Source organism: Scyliorhinus torazame, chromosome 1, assembly GCF_047496885.1.
Source record: "Scyliorhinus torazame isolate Kashiwa2021f chromosome 1, sScyTor2.1, whole genome shotgun sequence".
In the NCBI taxonomy this organism is placed as follows: Eukaryota; Metazoa; Chordata; class Chondrichthyes; order Carcharhiniformes; family Scyliorhinidae; genus Scyliorhinus; species Scyliorhinus torazame.
The window spans coordinates 216477410-216498212 of record NC_092707.1 but is presented as its reverse complement, the minus strand read 5'-3'; the positions used below and the strand labels follow the sequence as shown (position 1 = coordinate 216498212).

Genomic DNA, 20803 nt, shown 5'->3' with positions numbered 1-20803 from the left:
TGTGTATGTGTGTCTCTCCCTCTCTCCCTGTGTGTGTGTCTCTCCTCTCTCCCTGTGTGTGTGCCTCACCCTGTGTGTGTGTCTCTCCCTCTCTCCCTGTGTGTCTCTTCCTCTCTCCCTGTGTGTGTCTCTCCCTGTGTGTGTCTCTCTCCCTGTGTGTGCGTCACTCCCTGTGTGTGTGTCTCTCCCTCTCTCCTTGTGTGTGTCTCCCCCTCTCTCCCTGTGTGTGTGTCTCCCTCTCTCCCTGTGTGTCTCTCCCTCTCTCCCTGTGTGTGTGTCTCTCCCTCTCTCCCTGTGTGTGTGTCTCTCCCTCACTCCCTGTGTGTGTATCTCTCCCTCACTCCCTGTGTGTGTGTGTCTCTCTCTCTCCCTGTGTGTCTCTCTCTCTCCCTGTGTGTCTCTTCCTCTCTCCGTGTGTGTGTCTCTCCCTCTTTCCCTGTGTATGTGTGTGTGTGCCTCTCACTCTGTGTGTCTGTGTTTGTATCTCTCTGTGTGCGCGTCTCACTCTGTCTCTCACTCTGTGTGTCCCCTCCCCCCTCTCTGTCTATCCCTCTTTCAATCCCTCCTCCCTCACTGCCTGCACCTCAGTGTATCTCTCTCTGCACCTCCTCTGTCAGCGCTGTTGACCTCTATGGAGGGGATCGTGCAGACCGGGATCCCGGCAGCGGCTGCAGCTGCCCCCAGCCACCTTTCCCCCAGGAAGAAGCCGAGAACGGTAAATGTGTCAGCGGAATAGAGGGTGAGGCCGGACCGGGAGCATCGGGAAAGAAGCCGGTGCAGAAACAGTAGCTTTTTACCGGGATATGGAGACAGAGTTAGCGCAGAGATAGAGAAATAGAGACAGAAGAGGGAGGGAGAGAGAGATAAACAGAGAGATAGAGACACAAACACAGATTGATCGAGAGAGAGGTAGACACGGACAGAAATAAATAGAGACAGAGACACAGATAGAGATCGAGAGAGGAAAGAGCCACATATAGAGATAGAGACACATATAGAGAGATGGCGAGAGGGATATGGAGAGACATAGATAGAAAGCGACGGAGAGATAAAGAAAGAAATAGAGAGATATGGAGAGTATGGGCGGTATTCTCTGACCCCCCTGCCGGGTGGGAGAATCGCAGCCCTGCCCTCCCACCATCCGGCTGCTCCTACCTCCACCTGCTGTACTGGAGCGGCTGTGTGGTGCGCACCAGTTAGTGTCCCAGAAGCCTCACCACTAACATGGCCAACCGAGGTGAGTGTCTCTGCGATGGCGGGGGTGGAGGAGATAGCTGTGACGCAACCTCAATGTCTTCATCGGACCTGTGGTCGGGGGTCCCCTGGGGTGCCGTGTCCTGTCTGTCCGTCCCCTCCGTGTTGGTGTCTTGTGTCTTTTCATGTCCATCTCTCCCCTGTCTGCTGGTGTCCTGTGTCGTTGTGTCGTCACTGGACTGGGCGGGGGGGCTGTTATTAGAGCTGCCCTCCCCATCACTGCTAGAGTCCCAGTGGGCTGGCCGTCCAGGTGCTGGATGCGGGCGGTGTCCGCCGGGTGCTCCAGGCCGTTCACCGCGTGGCCCTGCAACAAGCAATACACCATCATGGTTCGGCAGGTGCAGTGGGGTGTGGTTCGCGGTGAGGGGAGAGGGCTGAAGGGAAAGGGCTGAGTTGAGGGCTGAGGGGAGAGGGCTGAGGGGGGAGGGATCACACTTGGTGGCGTTGGCAATCTCCCAGTCCTCGGGTACACCAGCTATATCCAGTGCCCTCTGCTCGTGCACGGTGAGCTGACGCAGGTCAAGTTCACCCCCTCTGGTTCGGGCTCGCTCCCGTTGGTTATGGGAGCTCTTTCCCTGGGGGGGGGGGGGGGAGGAGGAATATCAGCATTGTTAAGCGGTCCACTGCATGCAGTTGGGTCTATGCTGGCATGGGTGTACAGGGCACAGGGCCAACGCGGTTTGTATGGGTGGCTGCAGCCATGTGCCTCGCGGCTGTGGTTGTATCATCTCCCTGGGGAGGGGGTGGGTGCCATACATGTGGGGGGTAGGGGGGTTGGTGCCATGGGCACACTGCTGGGTACTCACCCTGGCTGCCCTCAGTAGGTCGTGGAGCTTTTTGCCAGTCTGGGTGTCACCATGGTGGCACTCACGGCCACGCCCATCTCCCTCCACAGACGGCGGGCCACGTAGGCTGGCACCCTCCAGCTGGGTCCGGGGTACAGACCTCTCCTCGAAGGTGTCCAGCAGCGTCTCCAGGTCGTGGTGTGTGAACCTGGGCGCTGCTCGGCATGGCGCCAAGGTCCCCCGTCAGCGGCCTGTGCGCTCGCATCAGCTGTTGTGCTCCGCAGCGCCGCATCATTTACGTGGCGACGGGTCTCCGACGCCACTCAGAGGCCACTCCCCCGCGCTTCCCGTCACGCCCCTGCTAGCCCCCTTGTAGGCTGGAGAATGCAGTCTCGGAACGGGCGGCGGCAGCCAGGTGAAACACGTCCGTTTTCCCGCCGGCGCCCGCACTCTGTCGCCGGAGCGGAGAATCGCAGCCTATAATTTGGATAAATACGAGGGGCAGAGAATCGCCGGGGGGGGGGGGGGGGGGCGGCGTGAATCCCGCCCCGCCACCCCGACGCGGCTGCCGGATTCTCCGGCGCCGGTTTTTCGGCGGGGGCAGGAATTCTTCGGCCCCCGATTGGCCGAGTGGCCTCCCGTTTTCGGCCAGTCCCGCCGGCGTAAAATAGGCCAGGTCCATACCGGCGGGACTTGGCTCTGTGGGCGGACTGCGGAATCCTCGGGGGGGGGGCGCGGGGATGTCTGGCCCCAGGGGTCTCCCACGGTGGCCTGGCCCGCGATCGGGGCCCACCAATTCCCCACCCTCCAGACGGCCTGACGCCGGAGTGGTTCACACCACTCCTCGGCGCTGCTATGGCCCGCCCCGCCGGGTAGGGGAGAATCCCGCCCCCAAGGTTATCCACTTTGGTAGCAAAACCGAGAAGGCAGGCTATTATCTGAATAGCCATAAATTAGGAGAGGGGAATATGCAACAAGACCTGGGTGTCCTCATACACCAGTCACTTAAGGTAAGCATGCATGAACATACAAATTAAGAAGAGTAGGCCACTCAACCCCTTTAGCTCCTGTATTCAATAAGATCATGATTGATCCGATTGTAACCTCAACCCCACATTCCTGCTTACCTCTAATGGCCTTTCATCCCCTTGTTTATCAAGAGCCGATCTACTTCTGCCTTAAAAAGATTCAAAGATTCAGCTTCCACTGTCATTTGTGAAAGTGAGTTCTGAAGACTCAATACTCTCTTGAGAGAAGTAATTTCTCCATATCTTTGTTTGAAATGGGCGATTCCTCATTTTTAAACAGTGGCCCCTAATTTTACATTCTCCCATAAGAGGAAACATCCTCTCCACATCCACCTTGTCAATACCTCTCAGGATCTAACATATTTCAATCAAATTGCAGATTACTCTTCTAATGACCAGTAATGCAACTCCTCCACCCCTTTTACCTCCCTCTCTATCCCTCCTGAAGCATCTATACCCTGGGATATTTAGTTGCCAGTCTTGCCCTTCCCTCAACCAAGTCTCCGTAATACCAATAACATCATATTCCCAGGTACTAATCCAAGCCCTAAATTCATCTGCCTTACCTGCTACCCTTCTCGCATTAAAACAAATGCACTTCAGACCACCTGTCCCTTTGCGTTCATCATCTCTTCCCTGTCTACCCTTCCCCTTAGTCACATTGAGTTTATTATCTAGTACCTTACTGGCTTTAGTTGCTGCCTCTTTACTGACCTCTAATTTCCTAATCTGGTTCCCATCCCCCTGCCACATTAGTTTAAAACCTCCCCTACAAGTTCAAAGATGGTTTATTTACACACATTTCTCTGCCTACACCTTGGGTGTGACCACATTTATATAACTGCTATCTATGACACTTTCCGCCACCTGCATGCTCCTAAGTGCATCCAACTGCTACGCCAACCGAACTATGCGGTCTGTGAGGAGCTCCAGTTGGGTGCACTTTCTGCAGATGAAGCCATCCGGACATGCCACATCTCACAGTCAGAGCACTGCACCCCTCTAATTGACATTGCGTCAATTAATTAGTAAATTTAATTTCAAAGTTTTTTTAAAAAGTTACTGTTAACTATATGTTTCCTAGCACTAGATTTCTACTATAAATGTGAAAGCTAAATACAGTACTCTCCAATCTCTGGCTTAGATACCCCTCTAAATTATAATTAAGTAATTATGTATAATTAGTTTTGCAATGCTTAATTTTTTTAATTTAGTGTGGATTCCCAACCAGCCAATCCGGTCACAGCTTTTCTGTGATGTCACTTCAGTCCCCCCCCCCCCCCCACACACACACACACAATTTGAAATGGTCATATAAGTAAAAATGAGTAAAAATCACTTACTTACCTTCCGAGGGTCTCAGATGCTCTCTGGTTCTCTCCCTGCTTTCCTGATTACCTCACTGCACCAAATTACCAAGTTCCAAATTCCCACTCTGGATGTGTCGTACGCAGGCTGTGTCTCTTTGACCTGCGCAAAGACACAGAGGGAGATGGCACAGTCATTGCCTGATGAGACACAGACTCAGAAGGTGGTGGCACAGTCGCAGCGTGATGTGGCGCAGTCCCAGATAGAGATGGGCCATTCCCTGTGCTCCATAGCCACAAGCATGCAGACCCTGGTCGCGATCAGAGTGGGCCTCCAGATGTCGGGGGAGCCTCAGCATAGTTCCCCTTGCACCCCTGTCCTATGGAGTAGACCAAGGATCATAGGACACCCCGATGTAGGAGGGGTGACGGGGCCTGCAGGGAAGGTGCCGGAACACCACAGTACCTAGGACTCTCTCTCTCCACCCCCCCCCCCCCGCCCCTCCTGTCCCTGGTGCATCTGGTGGGCAGTGGGTAGAAGAGGGCGGCACCACGCAACCGTGCAGCAGCAGCCGGGCCCATCTAGGCAGTCACCCCAGAAGACCCTTACTGGCAGCACAGTAGCATTGTGGATAGCACAATTGCTTCACCGCTCCAGGGTCCCAGGTTCGATTCCCGGCTTGGGTCACTGTCTGTGCGGAGTCTGCATATTCTCCTCGTGTGTGCGTGGGTTTCCTCCGGGTGCTGCGGCTTCCTCCCAGTCCAAAGATGTGCAGGTCAGGTGGATTTGCCATGATAAATTGCCCTTAGTGTCCAAAATTGCCCTTAGTGTTGGGTGGGGTTACTGGGTTACGGGGATAGGGTGGAGGTGTGGACCTTGAGTAGGGTGCTCTTTCCAAGAGCCGGTGCAGACTCAATGGGCCGAATGGCCTCCTTCTGCATTGTAAATTCTATGAAAGAAGCCTGCCAACGTTGACCCATGTTGCAGAGCGGGATTCACTGCAGGCCACCTCCACTCCTGATATACCATCTGGGGATCCACCTAGATGCACCGTTAGTGCCACTAAGTCCAGAAATGTAGACACTAGTTCAGTTGGCCCAGGTGCGGGCAGCACGGTGGGGCAGTGGTTAGCACTGCCGCCGAGGTTCGATCTCGGCTCTGGGTCACTGTCCATGTGGAGTTTGCACATTCTCTCCTTGTTTGCGTGGGTTTCACCCCCACAACCCAAAGATGTGCAGGTTAGGTGGATTGGCCACACTAAATTGCCCCTTAATTGGAAAAAATGAATTGGGTACTCTAATTTTTTTTTTTTTAAAGTTGGCACAGGTGCAGGACACAGGTTAGTTATGGGGCTAGGGCACAAACCTGTATATATTTGTTCACAATAACCACCTGTTACCATCGTTACAACCTGCTCTGTCTGATGGCTGTGAGGGGTGGGCCGGTCTGTGGCCTCCGGATCGGTGTCATCAGCAGTGGATAACTCGTCACCCAGGAACCAACACCCCAGTTGGAGGGACGCTTCGAGCATGTCAGGAATCATCGAGAGTGCCAGAATGAAAGCATTGCCCACACTGCCCGGGTGTAGGGCACAGACGTGTATGATGCCCTCTCAACAATGATGTTCCTCTCAACAATAAGTATACCACTTTGGATACTGTTGGGGGGGATTACCTAGCATGGGTAGGCTGCAGTGACCGAGTCTCTGGCACGAGGTCCGGCTCTGGGGCTCAGAAGGGAAGAGGGGAGATTAGGAGAACACTAGTTATAGGGGACTCAATAGTTAGAGGTATAGACAGGCGGTTCTGTGGGCACGGGCGAGACTCTCAGATGGTTGCCTCCCGGGTGCCAGGGTCCATGACGTCTCGGATCGTGTCTTCAGGATCCTTAAGTGGGAGGGGGAGCAGCCAGAAGTCGTGGTGCACATTGGTACCAATGACGTAGGTAGGAAAAGGGGTGCAAATGTAATAAATGAGTTCAGGGAGTGTGGTAGTCTGTGTAGAGGTATGTGTACCTGGTAATGCTGGAACACCATTGGTAGATATTGTATGTTTCCTATTGGTCAAGCTGTATGGTAGCTCCGCCCTGCAAGATGGGGTTAAGAGCCCGTGCCGCCCCAGCAGCCTTCATTCTGTACCTGAGCTGCTGGGGGAAACATCCAGCTTATTAAAGCCTTCAGTTGGACTCCAACCTCGCTTTAGTGGTCATTGATCGTGCATCAGGGAGTTAGGCTGGAACTTAAAAGTCAGGACAGACACAGTTGTCATCTCTGGTTTGTTGCCGGTGCCACGTGATAGCGAGGCTAGGAACAGGGAGAGTGCAGCTGAACACGTGGCTGCAGGAATGGTGTAGGAGGGAGGGCTTCAGGTATTTGGATAATTGGAGCGCATTCTGGGGAAGGTGGGACCTGTACAAGCAGGACAGGTTGCATCTGAACCAGAGGGGCACCAATATCCTGGGAGGGAGGTTTGCTAGTACTCTTCGGGAGGGTTTAAACTAATTTGGCAGGGGAATGGGAACCGGATTTGTAGTCCAGCAACTAAGGTAGCCGATATTCAGGATGCCAAAGCATGTAATGAGGCAGTGGGGAAGGGAACACTGACAAAGGAGAGTACTTGCAGGCACGGAGATGGGTTGAAGTGTGTATACTTCAACGCAAGAAGCATCAGGAATAAGGTGGGTGAACTTAAGGCATGGATCGGTACTTGGGACTACGATGTGGTGGCCATCACGGAAACTTGGATGGAAGAGGGGCAGAAATGGTTGTTGGAGGTTCCTGGTTATAGATGTTTCAATAAGATTAGAGAGGGTGGTAAAAGAGGTTGGAGGGGGTGGTATTGTTAATTAGAGATAGTATAACAGCTTCAGAAAGGCAGTTTGAGGAGGATCTGCCTACTGAGGTAGTATGGGTTGAAGTCAGAAATAGGAAAGGAGCAGTCACCTTGTTAGGAGTTTTCTATAGGCCCAGCAGAGATGTGGAGGAACAGATTGGGAAACAGATTATGGAGAGGTGCAGAAGTCACAGGGTAGTAGTCATGGGTGACTTTAACTTCCCAAATATTGAGTGGAAACTCTTTCGATCAAATAGTTTGGATGGGGTAGTGTTTGTGCAGTGTGTCCAGGAAGCTTTTCTAACACGGTATGTAAATTGTCTGACCAGAGGGGAGGCAATACTGGATTTGGTACTTGGTAATGAACCAGGGCAAGTGATTTGTTCATTGGGGAGCATTTTGGAGATCGTGACCACAATTCTGTGACTTTCACTTTAGTAATGGAGAGGGATAGGTGCGTACAACAGGGCAAGGTTTACAATTGGGGGAAGCGTAAATACAATGCTGTCAGACAAGAACTGAAGTGCATAAGTTGGGAACATAGGCTGTCAGGGAATTTCAGCGGGAGCGGTGCGCAAGTGATTTCTGGGAGGTAAGTTTATCCTTTAAAAACACTTAACTTCACAGGAACAGGCCAGTCGATTTCAGCGGGAGCGGTGCACAAGTGATTTCTGGGAGGTAAGTTTATCCTTTTAAAATAACACTTGTTTTCTGTTTTATTTTTTTCGACCCGCGGACTTCTGGGAAGGCCCGCCCCCCCCCCCCCCACCCCCCCCCCCCCCCCCCACCCCCCCACCCCACCCCAACCAATAAATTCTGGTGGAGAGGAAACCCGAGACACTACACGTGTAGTGTCTCCCACCCGCCCTCCTCCTCTAACCTAATAACAAGACCCATTGGTGTGAGGTAAGTGCCATATTATATTATTATTATATTATATTATTAGCATTGTGCAGGTCAAGGTTCGGAGGTGGAGGAGCAGTCTCTGTCAGGGAGAGAACCTGAGAACATCTAAGACACTCAGAAGGTAAGAAGGTAAGTAAGTGATTTTTACTCATTTTTACTTTTATACCTTTTTCAAATTGTGTGTGTCGGGGGAAACTGAAGTGACATCACAGAAAAGCTGTGACCTGAGTGGCTGGTTGGGAATCTACACTAAATTTAAAAAATTAAGCATTGGTAACTAATTAAACATAATTACTTAATTATAATTTAGAGGGGTATCGAAGCCAGAGATCGGAGAGTACTATATTTAGCTTTCGCATTTCTATTACAAATCTAGTGCTAGGAAACAGATAGTTAACAGTAACTTTGAAATTTAAAAAAAAATATATTAAAACATTAAAAAAAATTTTTTTTTAATTAATTGACGCAATGTCAGTTAGAGGGGTGCAGTGCTCTGACTGTGAGATGTGGCAGGTCCGGGAGGCTTCCAGCGTCCCGGATGGCTTCATCTGCAGAAAGTGCACCCAACTGGAGCTCCTCACAGACCGCATGGTTCGGTTGGAGCAGCAATTGGATGCACTTAGGAGCATGCAGGTGGCGGAAAGTGTCATAGATCGCAGTTATGTAAATGTGGTCACACCCAAGGTGCAGGCAGAGAAATGGGTGACCACCAGAAAGGGCAGGCAGTCAGTGCAGGAATCCCCTGTGGTTGTCCCCCTCTTGAACAGGTATACCCCTTTGGATACTGTCGGGGGGGATAGCCTATCAGTAAAAAACAGCAGCAGCCAGAGCAGTGGCACCACGGCTGGCTCTGATGTTCAGAAGGGAGGGTCAAAGCGCAGAAGAGCAATAGTAATAGGGGACTCTATAGTCAGGGGCACAGATAGGCGCTTCTGTGGACGTGAAAGAGACTCCAGGATGGTGTGTTGCCTCCCTGTTGCCAGGGTCCAGGATGTCTCCGAACGGGTAGAGGGCATCCTGAAGGGGGAGGGCAAACAGGCAGAGGTTGTTGTACATATTGGTACTAACGACATAGGCAGGAAGGGGCATGAGGTCCTGCAGCAGGAGTTCAGGGAGCTAGGCAGAAAGTTAAAAGACAGGACCTCTAGGGTTGTAATCTCGGGATTACTCCCTGTGCCACGTGCCAGTGAGGCTAGAAATAGGAAGATAGAGCAGCTAAACACGTGGCTAAACAGCTGGTGTAGGAGGGAGGGTTTCCGTTATCTGGACCACTGGGAGCTCTTCCAGGGCAGGTGTGACCTATATGCGAAGGAGGGGTTGCATCTAAACCGGAGAGGCATAAATATCCTGGCCGCGAGGTTTGCTCGTGTCACACGAGAGGGTTTAAACTAGTATGGCAGGGAGGTGGGCACGGGAGTAATAGGTCAGAAGGTGAGAGCATTGAGGGAGAACTAGGGAATAGGGACAGTGGGGCTCTGAGGCAGAGCAGACAGGGAGAAGTTGCTGAACACAGCGGGTCTGGTGGCCTGAAGTGCATATGTTTTAATGCAAGAAGTATTACGGGTAAGGCAGATGAACTTAGAGCTTGGATTAGTACTTGGAACTATGATGTTGTTGCCATTACAGAGACCTGGTTGAGGGAAGGGCAGGATTGGCAGCTAAACGTTCCAGGATTTCGATGTTTCAGGCGGGATAGAGGGGGATGTAAAAGGGGAGACGGAGTTGCGCTACTGGTTCGGGAGAATATCATAGCTGTACTGCGGGAAGACACCTCAGAGGGCAGTGAGGCTATATGGGTAGGGATCAGGAATAAGAAGGGTGCAGTCACAATGTTGGGGGTTTACTACAGGCCTCCCAACAGCCAGCGGGAGATAGAGGAGCAGATAGGTAGACAGATTTTGGAAAAGAGTAAAAACAACAGGGTTGTGGTGATGGGAGACTTCAACTTCCCCAATATTGACAGGGACTCACTTAGTGCCAGGGGCTTAGACGGGGCGGAGTTTGTAAGGAGCATCCAGGAGGGCTTCTTAAAACAATATGTAGACAGTCCAACTAGGGAAGGGGCGGTACTGGACCTGGTATTGGGGAATGAGCCCAGCCAGGTGGTAGATGTTTCAGTAGGGGAGCATTTCGGTAACAGTGACCACAATTCAGTAAGTTTTAAAGTACTGGTGGAAAAGGATAAGAGTGGTCCTAGGATGAATGTGCTAAATTGGGGGAAGGCTAATTATAACAATATTAGGCGGGAACTGAAGAACATAGATTGGGGGCGGATGTTTGAGGGCAAATCAACATCTGACATGTGGGAGGCTTTCAAGTGTCAGTTGAAAGGAATTCAGGACTGGCATGTTCCTGTGAGGAAGAAGGATAAATACGGCAATTTTCGGGAACCTTGGATAACGAGAGATATTGTAGGCCTCGTCAAAAAGAAAAAGGAGGCATTTGTCAGGGCTAAAAAGCTGGGAACAGACGAAGCCTGCGTGGAATATAAGGAAAGTAGGAAGGAACTTAAGCAAGGAGTCAGGAGGGCTAGAAGGGGTCACGAAACGTCATTGGCAAATAGGGTTAAGGAAAATCCCAAGGCTTTTTACACGTACATAAAAAGCAAGAGGGTAGCCAGGGAAAGGGTTGGCCCACTGAAGGATAGGCAAGGGAATCTATGTGTTGAGCCAGAGGAAATGGGCGAGGTACTAAATGAATACTTTGCATCAGTATTCACCAAAGAGAAGAAATTGGTAGATGTTGAGTCTGGAGAAGGGTGTGTAGATAGCCTGGGTCACATTGAGATCCAAAAAGACGAGGTGTTGGGTGTCTTAAAAAATATTAAGGTAGATAAGTCCCCAGGGCCTGATGGGATCTACCCCAGAATACTGAAGGAGGCTGGAGAGGAAATTGCTGAGGCCTTGACAGAAATCTTTGGATCCTCACTGTCTTCAGGGGATGTCCCGGAGGACTGGAGAATAGCCAATGTTGTTCCTCTGTTTAAGAAGACTAGCAAGGATAATCCAGGGAACTACAGGCCGGTGAGCCTTACTTCAGTGGTAGGGAAATTACTGGAGAGAATTCTTCAAGACAGGATCTACTCCCATTTGGAAGCAAATGGACGTATTAGTGAGAGGCAGCATGGTTTTTTGAAGGGGAGGTCGTGTCTCACTAACTTGATAGAGTTTTTCGAGGAGGTCACTAAGATGATTGATGCAGGTAGGGCAGTGGATGTTGTCTATATGGACTTCAGTAAGGCCTTTGACAAGGTCCCTCATGGTAGACTAGTACAAAAGGTGAAGTCACACGGGATCAGGGGTGAGCTGGCAAGGTGGATACAGAACTGGCTAGGTCATAGAAGGCAGAGAGCAGCAATGGAAGGATGCTTTTCTAATTGGAGGGGTGTGACCAGTGGTGTTCCACAGGGATCAGTGCTGGGACCTTTGCTCTTTGTAGTATATATAAATGATTTGGAGGAAAATGTAACTGGTCTGATTAGTAAGTTTGCAGACGACACAAAGGTTCGTGGAATTGCGGATAGCGATGAGGACTGTCAGAGGATACAGCAGGATTTAGATTGTTTGGAGACTTGGGCGGAGAGATGGCAGATGGAGTTTAATCCGGACAAATGTGAGGTAATGCATTTTGGAAGGTCTAATGCAGGTAGGGAATATACAGTGAATGGTAGAACCCTCAAGAGTATTGAAAGTCAAAGAGATCTAGGAGTACAGGTCCACAGGTCATTGAAAGGGGCAACACAGGTGGAGAAGGTAGTCAAGAAGGCATACGGCATGCTTGCCTTCATTGGCCGGGGCATTGAGTATAAGAATTGGCAAGTCATGTTGCAGCTGTATAGAACCTTAGTTCGGCCACACTTGCAGTATAGTGTTCAATTCTGGTCGCCACACTACCAGAAGGATGTGGAGGCTTTAGAGAGGGTGCAGAAGAGATTTACCAGAATGTTGCCTGGTATGGAGGGCATTAGCTATGAGGAGCGGTTGAATAAACTCGGTTTGTTCTCACTGGAACGAAGAGGTTGAGGGGCGACCTGATAGAGGTCTACAAAATTATGAGGGGCATAGACAGAGTGGATAGTCAGAGGCCTTTCCCCAGGGTAGAGGGGTCAATTACTAGGGGGCATAGGTTTAAGGTGAGAGGGGCAAGATTTAGAGTAGATGTACGAGGCAAGTTTTTTACGCAGAGGGTAGTGGGTGCCTGGAACTCGCTACCGGAGGAGGTGGTGGAAGCAGGGACGATAGTGACATTTTAAGGGGCATCTTGACAAATACATGAATAGGATGGGAATAGAGGGATACGGACGTGTAGAAGATTGTAGTTTAATCGGGCAGCATGGTCGGCACGGGCTTGGAGGGCCGAAGGGCCTGTTCCTGTGCTGTACATTTCTTTGTTCTTTGTTCTTTGTTTGACTCAATTGAAATGTGGAACTTGTTCAAAGAACAGATACTACGTGTCCTTGATATGTATGTCCCTGACTGGCAGGGAAGAGATGGTTGAGTGAGGGAACCATTGTTGACAAGAGAGGTTGAATGTCTTGTTAAGAGGAAGTAGTAAGGCTGAGGAAACAAGGTTCAGACAGGACGCTGGAGGGATATAAGATAGCCAGGAGGGAACTGAAGAAAGGGATTAGGAGAGCTAAGAGAGGGCATGAAAAATCTTTGGTGGATAGGATTAGGAAAACCCCAAGGCCTTTTACACATATGTGAGAAATATGAGAATGACTAGAGCGAGGGTAGGTCCGATCAAGGACAGTAGCGGGAGATTGTGTATTGAGTCTGAAGAGGTAGGAGAGGTCTTGAACGGGTACTTTTCTTCAGTATTTAAGAATGAGAGGGGCCATATTGTTGGAGAGGACAGTGTGAAATAGACTGGTAAGCTCGAGGAGATACTTGTTAGGGAGGAAGATGTGTTGGGCATTTTGAAAAACTTGAGGACAGACAAATCCCCTGGACCTGACGGGATATATCCAAGGATTTTACGGGAAGCAAGAGATGAAATTGCAGAGCCGTTGGCAATGATCTTTTCGTCCTCACTGTCAACAGGGGTGGTACCAGGGGATTGGAGAGTGGCGAATGTCGTGCCCCTGTTCTAAAAAGGGAACAGGGGTAACCCTGGGAATTACAGGCCAGTTAGTCTTACTTCGGTGGTAGGCAAAGTGATGGAAAGGGTACTGAGGGATAGGATTTCTGAGCATCTGGAAAGACACTGCTTGATTAAGTATAGTCAGCACAGATTTGTGAGGGGTAGGGCTTGCCTCACAAGTCTTATTGAATTCTTTGAGGAGGTGACCAAGCACGTGGATGAAGGTAAAGCAGTGGATGTAGTGTACATGGATTTTAGTAAGGCATTTGATAAGGTTCCCCATGTTAGGCTTATGCAGATAGTAAGGAGGCATGGGATAGTGGAAAATTTGGCCAGTTGGATAACGAACTGGCTAACCGATAGAAGTCAGAGAGTGGTGGTGGATGGCAAATATTCAGCCTGGAGCCCAGTTACCAGTGGCGTACCACAGGGATCAGTTCTAGGTCCTCTGCTGTTTGTGATTTTCATTAATGACTTGGATGAGGGAGTTGAAGGGTGGGTCAGTAAATTTGCAGACGATACGAAGATTGGTGGAGTTGTGGATAATGAGGAGGGCTGTTGTCGGCTGCAAAGAGACATAGATAGGATGCAGAGCTGGGCTGAGATGTGGCAGATGGAGTTTAACCCTGAAAAGTGTGAGGTTGTCCATTTTGGAAGGACAAATATGAATGCGGAATACAGGGTTCTTGGCAATGTGGAGGAGCAGAGAGATTTTGGGGTCTATGTTGATAGATCTTTGAAAGTTGCCACTCAAGTGGATAGAGCTGTGAAGAATGCCTATGGTGTGCTGCCGTTCATTAGCAGAGGGATTGAATTTAAGAGCCGTGAAGTGATGATGCAGCTGTACAAAACTTTGGTAAGGCCACATTTGGAGTACTGTGTACAGTTCTGGTCGCCTCATTTTAGGAAGGATGTTGAAGCTTTGGAAGAGGTGCAAAGAAGATTTACCAGGATGTTGCCTGGAATGGAGAGTAGGTCTTACGAGGAAAGGTTGAGGGTGCTAGGCCTTTTCTCATTAGAACGGAGAAGGATGAGGGGAGACTTGATAAAGATTTATAAGATGATCAGGGGAATAGATAGAGTAGACAGTCAGAGATTTTTCCCCCCCGGTAGAACAAACCGTTGTAAGGGGATATAAATTTAAGGTGAATGGTGGACGATATAGGAGCGATATCAGAGGTAGGTTCTTTACCCAGAGAGTAGTGGGGACATGGAATGCACTGCCTGTGGAAGTAGTTGAGTCGGAAACATTAGGGACCTTCAAGCGGCTATTTGATAGGTACATGGATTACGGTAGAATAATGGGGTGTAGATTAATTTGTTCTTAATCTAGGACAAACGTTCAGCACAACATCATGGGCCGAAGAGCCTGTTCTGTGCTGTATTTTGTATGTTAAAATGCACAGCTGATGATCACACACCAGCTGCACGCTTATCGAGTGGAACACCTTTCAGTTTGTGTAGAGCGGCTTATTATCAGCCGGTGCTCATTGGGGGACATGCTTCCCGGTGATCACCCTGTAGACCCGTGGCATCCCGGCGATGGCCCCGGCGATAGCGGCGAACCCTGCTGCCCAGACATCCTGGTGACTCAGTCCATACTGAATGGATGCATTCATCCGCCAAGGCATATAGAGTCTCTGTGACAGTTCGGATGCACCTGCGCACCAAAGTCTTTGAGATCCCGGACAGGTCCCCACTCGGCACCTGGAAGGACCCCATCGCATAAGAGTTCAGGGCGACCATCAGCTTGACGGCCACCGGGAGCAGGTGTCCTCCTGCATGCCCCCGCAGTGCCAGGTGTGCCACAATCTGGCAGATAAGTCTCACTAACTCTGCTCAGCCAGAGTCTTTGAGGGCATGGCTGGTCCGGTAGGTCCTCGAATGACAGGTGGTGCCGGTACACAGGTGGCCTCATGCGGCATCTCCTTGGCATCTCCTCCTCCTCGGCCTGTTGGGCACCGGCTTTACATCCTGGGCGGCTGCCACCTGCCCCTCTACTGCCCGCTCTGCTGCTGCCCGCTCCGCTGCTGCAGCTTCCTTCTCCTCCTCAAACAGCGCCCACTCGTACAGTCGCAGGATATCCCCCAGGGCTGCAGAGACCAGCAGGAAGACCACCATTGCTGGTTGAATTCCAATATCCATTGTCTGCAGGGGGTGAAAGGCTGACATGTTAGCATGGCGCGTACACCTGTACCCAACCAGGTCCACCGGACTAGATGGTGGCTCCGGCTGGAACTGCGGGCTCTGCGCCCGCATGTCGCCCCCCCCCCAAATCCTCGCACCCCTGGCCCTGTCGTGCCAGTCACCGTGAGGCCTCTGGCCTTGGCGCCCATCCCTTATGCCAGGGGTACTGTTGGCTGGCACTGCCCATGCCAAGGGCTACTGTGGGTGTTGCCCTGGGTGGCAGCGGGTGGGGGTTGGTGTGGTGGGGAATGGGGCGCGTGGGTGGGAGGTGGGGGCGCCCAAAACGTCAGTGTCACCCTGGAGAACCAGGAGCCAAGGTGGATGGTCAATGGGTGTGCAGCAAGGACAATGGCGATCAGTGCCTGGACACTGCCCCAGTCCCGTGGGTGTGTCACCCTGGCCACTCGGCCTGTTCTCCCGGTTTCGCACCTCTGCCAGCCCTGGCAGGGCATCTCCCACCCCAGCCAGCAAGGCCAGTGTCTGGCCCAGCAGCCCGCAGTCGCTCCTCTCAGGGTCCTACTTCTTCTCTCTCCCTCATCAGCCACCATGCCGGTTTCATGATTTTTAAAAGCACAAGTAAACCGTGCCGTTGGAAACTCGGGCCATCAGAGGCAGAGAATCGCGGAGGCCCTGGAGAATACTGAGTCGGGCCCACTAATGATAGGCAAATCGTGTCTACTGTACGAGCATTCTGGAACGTATTGACACTGCTGTCGAGGCGATGGGGAATTGCGATTTGGCGCAAATCAGCTCCTGCCGCGATTCTGCCGTCGGAACCAATTCTCCGCCTAAATTGCCTTTCCCGATTGCGGCGTCAGCCAATGGAGAATCCTTTATGTTTTTAAGAAGCGGTTAGATATAGCACTTAGACATAATCATAATGAATGGGGGAGCAGGCTCGAAGGGCCGAATGGCCTCCTCCTGCTCCTATATTCACTATTGTGATGAGACCGGAGAAATATTTGTCAATTGATTAAAGGGCTGATGGGCAGGGTAGCAAAGGAGCAGGTATAATGAACCTGCCCATTTTCAGAGACAACTTAACAAATGGTGTCAGATGGTGATTATTTTTCCATTGCTTCTAATTTTCCCATAGCCAAATCCGCAGTATGCTACAACCATTGCAATCTCATCCCGGGCACTATTTAATATGGAGGAGGAGACAAAGATCTTCCAGAAAGATGGGGTTGAAGCATATGTCAAATACCAAGTTGGACATGAGAATGAGCCTTTTGCACCAGGTGCTGCCTTCCCCTTTGTCAAGGTAAGATCCAAAACCACAACCATTAACAGCCATTACTCCTCACCAAAACAATGGATCAGGATATACATCATGGCATAAACACTGGGCCTTCATTAAAGATGGGTGTGCACATGTGTCAGTAATGTGTCTAGTGGTCATTCTGTACACATGCATGTGTGAAGTATGTATTTCTAGTGTATATGGGTTTGTACTGTTGCTTTTGTCTTTACCCTTTAGGTGAACCACAAGCTGTTTCTTATATGGAACAAATGACCACATAACCAGTATGTTAGCTCAAAAACACAGTTTAGTAATAACACAGGACTTGTATCTCTATGCAATAATACACGTGGCTCCATACTAAACTACACCTAACAACTAAGATGATCTTTACTTAACCTCGAGTGACCGGCACTGTGCGAGATAAGGCCTTTATCCGGGTCCACATGGTCGGTTGGAAGTTGTTGGGTTTGTCTCAGCTGGGCTCGTCCTTCAGGAATGGTCGCGGGTCCTTGAACTTGGTTGTTCTGCTACAGTTGGTCACGCACAGGCCGGTCCCAAAAGAGGCCGATCCCTAGTGCACAGGGCTTTTTATCCTTCGTCTCTTTCGCACCCTTTTGGGCGGTAATTACGCCAGGTCCAATGGATCGATAGGGTTTCGATCAGCCTTATTGATCTTAGCCTATTTGGGGGCGGATGCCTCAATGGCTGGGCAGGTCCTAGCTATCATTGTCCCAGGCACGTAGGCCTTTCCAAGTAAGGGGGGGCGGGGTGGCGCCGCTTAGTCTGCTATCATTAATGGTCTTCAATGCGAATGCTATTGTCTTGGGGAAAATGGTGATCAATCTTTAATGAACTGGGGGTTTCTTACCAGCTCTGGTTTCTTTACACAATACACAGAGGCTGTGTACCTGTCTGTGTTCCAAATTGACCACAATTCCCATAGTCCTTTGCAGGTGTCCATTTTACATGGCTACATTCCGTCCTTTTGATCCTGAACGCGAAGCATGGTGGATCACAGTCTTGTTCCCGTAGTCTACCTTATCAAGCCTGCCACTGGTCAGTCAATTCAGGTCCTACTCTACTCTGTCCGAGACTTCATTGTACAATTTTACCTAATACCTTATCACATAAATTCATTAAATCAATTCACTACAACTGGCTATTTTATATCTAAATTAAAGTCATTTAAATTAATTAAACTTAAATTCATACTAAACGGTTGGTTGCTAACTAAACTTTCTATGCTACATATGCTGCTGTTTTTACATAAAGAACTTTTCTACAACTCAAAATCTACAAAACTTAAACAGCAGCACCACATTCATCCTTATCACATTTCATCAGTACAGAGGCACAAAGGGTCCATTTAGCAGCAGTTATCACAGTTTCTTTTTATAAGTTGTACATTCTTAGTAGAGCTCTATTGGATTCTAAAGAGTGGGGCTCGAACTGTGTATATCGAGGGCCGGGAGGCTTTTGCCTTCCATTTACGGAGTTTGAATGTGAGGACTACACTATAGATTACTGCAATCAGGAGGAGGGTCTCTACTATGTATGAGTGTGGGTTCCATTTTGCAATGTCTTCCCACCAGGTGGGGGTTTCGATCTCTATCTCTAACAGTTTTTGTGTGGTACCCTGACTGGAGGTGGTCTGTAGGGTGGTGTCGCTCGGGGCTGGCTTAGGTCCTACTCTAATTGTGTGCATCGCCAAATTACCTTTAGTGGGTGTCCTGGGGCACTTTTGTCCAATCCTTGTGTTCCCTGCAATTTTCTTTAAACATCCAATTTCGGGGCATCCTTTGTTAGTAAGTTCCCACCAATCTTCTGTTCCGGTTGTGCTAATGTAACGTTCTGATGTGGACCCGTTGGGCTTTCTGTAAATTGTCCGTTAAATATGACACTTGTGTTCTTACGCACCCGTAGGGTGCCACTCTCACATTCCCCTGCATCTGGGGGACGGTACCACAGACCGCCAGGCTGTGGAAATTCTTGGGTATCTTGTGCTCGGAGTTCAGTAAGTGCGGCAACCACCCAGACGAAGATCATGGGTGCTGGGTTCATCCTGTGTTGTCTGGTTTCCATGTAATCCTAGGGAATCAAGCATAGTATCATGGCAGTATCGCTGGTTAATATCTGTGTGTGTTAGTCTCTCTCTTAGTTCCAATTTCCCTTTATGATTGTCACCATGTGTGACTCCCCCATTTAAAATTTTTTTTTAAAAAAAGTTGATAGGTCTAAATTCAAGTATTGAAGTGTCTCACAGCTTGCGTGGTCGATGCGAGGAGTGAGCGGTTGCTTTCTTCGACCATTCTCCATCTTTACTAGCAACTATGGGAGGTTGAGGCTTTGCTTAACCAGCCGAATTTCAGGGCTGCCAGTTTCATACAGTTTCATCCCAGGGGCTCAGAGGTAGCAACAACGATCAGCAACCATTGTGTTTTAAGCGTAAATAGCATTTGGGGGTGACCCGAAGGGGTCTGAAAGAATAGTAGAAGAAACAAGGGTTTAGATTTGGAGTGGAAAGGAAGATTCAAGACCTGCCCAAAGGGTAGCAAAGGGTATAGTAAACCATTCCAGAGAGCATGATGGGAAACGTGGGGTGCGTGTGGGCTGCTGCGGGACAAGAATGGGTGGGATCCCCGGGTAAGGCGGGGATTAGTGCCGTTACTCCACTACCTGCGCGTGATTGACCGGATATTTTTGGGCCCTCAGGTAGGGTGGGGCTCAGTGCCGTTACTCCACTACCTGGGTGACCGGGATGAACAGGAAGAATTTGTAGTCGTATTGTAGTGCATTCAACTGCCATTGGTCAGTAGACCGCGTCTGACTGTTCAATCAGAAGAGTAGTTATGATTGCATAACCCGAGTGTCGGGCCGACATATATTAAAACCATGTTTTGGAGAGAAGAGGAGGTTAGAAACAAGAAGACGGGCAGGCTCCATCAGAAATTTGGACACCTTAATTCTTAGGTAGTGTCCGTTTCTCATCATCTGGATACCCCAGATATTTGCGTGCATCAGTTCCGTTAAACCATTTCCCAGAAGGGGCTCATCACTTAAATCATCACCTTCTCCTAGTTGCCAGACTCGTGTCTGCAGATTCCGGGCGGTGGCCACGCAGGCCTGTGGTTGGTCTGATTCGTCATGTCTTACCAACCTGTAGGAATTGTCATGGTGCCAATAAAGGAGTATCGGGTAGTCGGGAACTGGTGTACTGGAAGTGGAAGCAATGTTGTTGGAAGTGGGCGTAGGAGAAGTCGTTGGGCGGGGACGGTCGTACACGGGGTCGAAAAAAATCCAAGGCGTTGTTCCGGGGGCTAGGGTAGCTGATGGTGGAGAGGTCTCTAGGGATGGTAGTCAAATCCGGGAGGCTCTCATCAGAGTCAAGTTCAAGGTTGAAACCTGTGATTATGGGCGGAGCCGAGGGAAGAGTGTCATCCGGAGGGGGGAGGGTTGGAGTGGGCATCGAGCTGAGTCGTCAGTGGGCAGAGCGTCATCCTCTCCCATTGCCAAGGTTAAGTGGTGGACGTGGCTGCGTTGTGATCCATAGAGTTTGAGTTGGTTGATGTGGAACCAACTAGTCTTACCGTTGGGGTATGCTATCTTGTACACATAGGGGCTTACTTTGTCAGAGATGGAGTAGGGGTCTGCGAATTTAGGGGCTAAGAAGGAGCTGGGGTTGTACAACGAGATCATAACTTGTTGGCCAACTGTCTATTCTATAAGGTGATCCTTTTAGTCGAAGATGGCTTTACTCTGCTTTTTCCGAGCGCCTAGTCGGACAGCAGCAGCCAGTTGTGCCGCTTTAATGTTCTCTGTGACCTGTTGCACTGCTTTTTCGTAGGTGAGAGCGGTTACTGTGGGAATTGCCAAACCAAGTCCTAATAAATATTCAATGCCTTTCATTGGTCTCCCTGTCATAAGGGTGTGGGGGGTGAAACCTGTGGAACTGGAAACTGTGTTCCTGATAATCATGAGAGCAAAGGATAGTACCGTGTCCCAAGTGGAATTGTCCTGCTATACCGTTTTCCTAATGGTCATTTTTAAAGTGCGGTTCATGCGCTCTACTATGCCGCTGGACTGGGGGTGGTAGGAATTTCTGTTTGACACCGAAAATGGTCATAACACTTTGCATTACTCTGCCGGTGAAGTGGGAACCTTGATCGGACTCCAAAT

General features: G+C 50.1%; 1 protein-coding gene across 3 annotated transcripts in view; it reads left to right on the top strand.

Annotated features, from left to right (window-relative positions):
• Positions 1 to 332: 332 nt before the first annotated feature.
• The window catches only part of LOC140418838 (cytosolic 5'-nucleotidase 1A-like), a 124889-nt gene continuing 104418 nt past the window's right edge, over positions 333 to 20803 (top strand). For 2 of the 3 annotated variants that reach the window (XM_072502481.1, XM_072502475.1), the window contains exons 1-2: positions 337 to 715; positions 16478 to 16645. In XM_072502481.1, the coding sequence (XP_072358582.1) occupies positions 443 to 715; positions 16478 to 16645 (441 nt within the window). In that variant the 5' untranslated portion in view covers positions 337 to 442. Of the gene's footprint in view, positions 740 to 16477; positions 16646 to 20803 lie in introns of all 3 variants that reach the window. The other variant, XM_072502486.1, reaches the window with a different exon arrangement.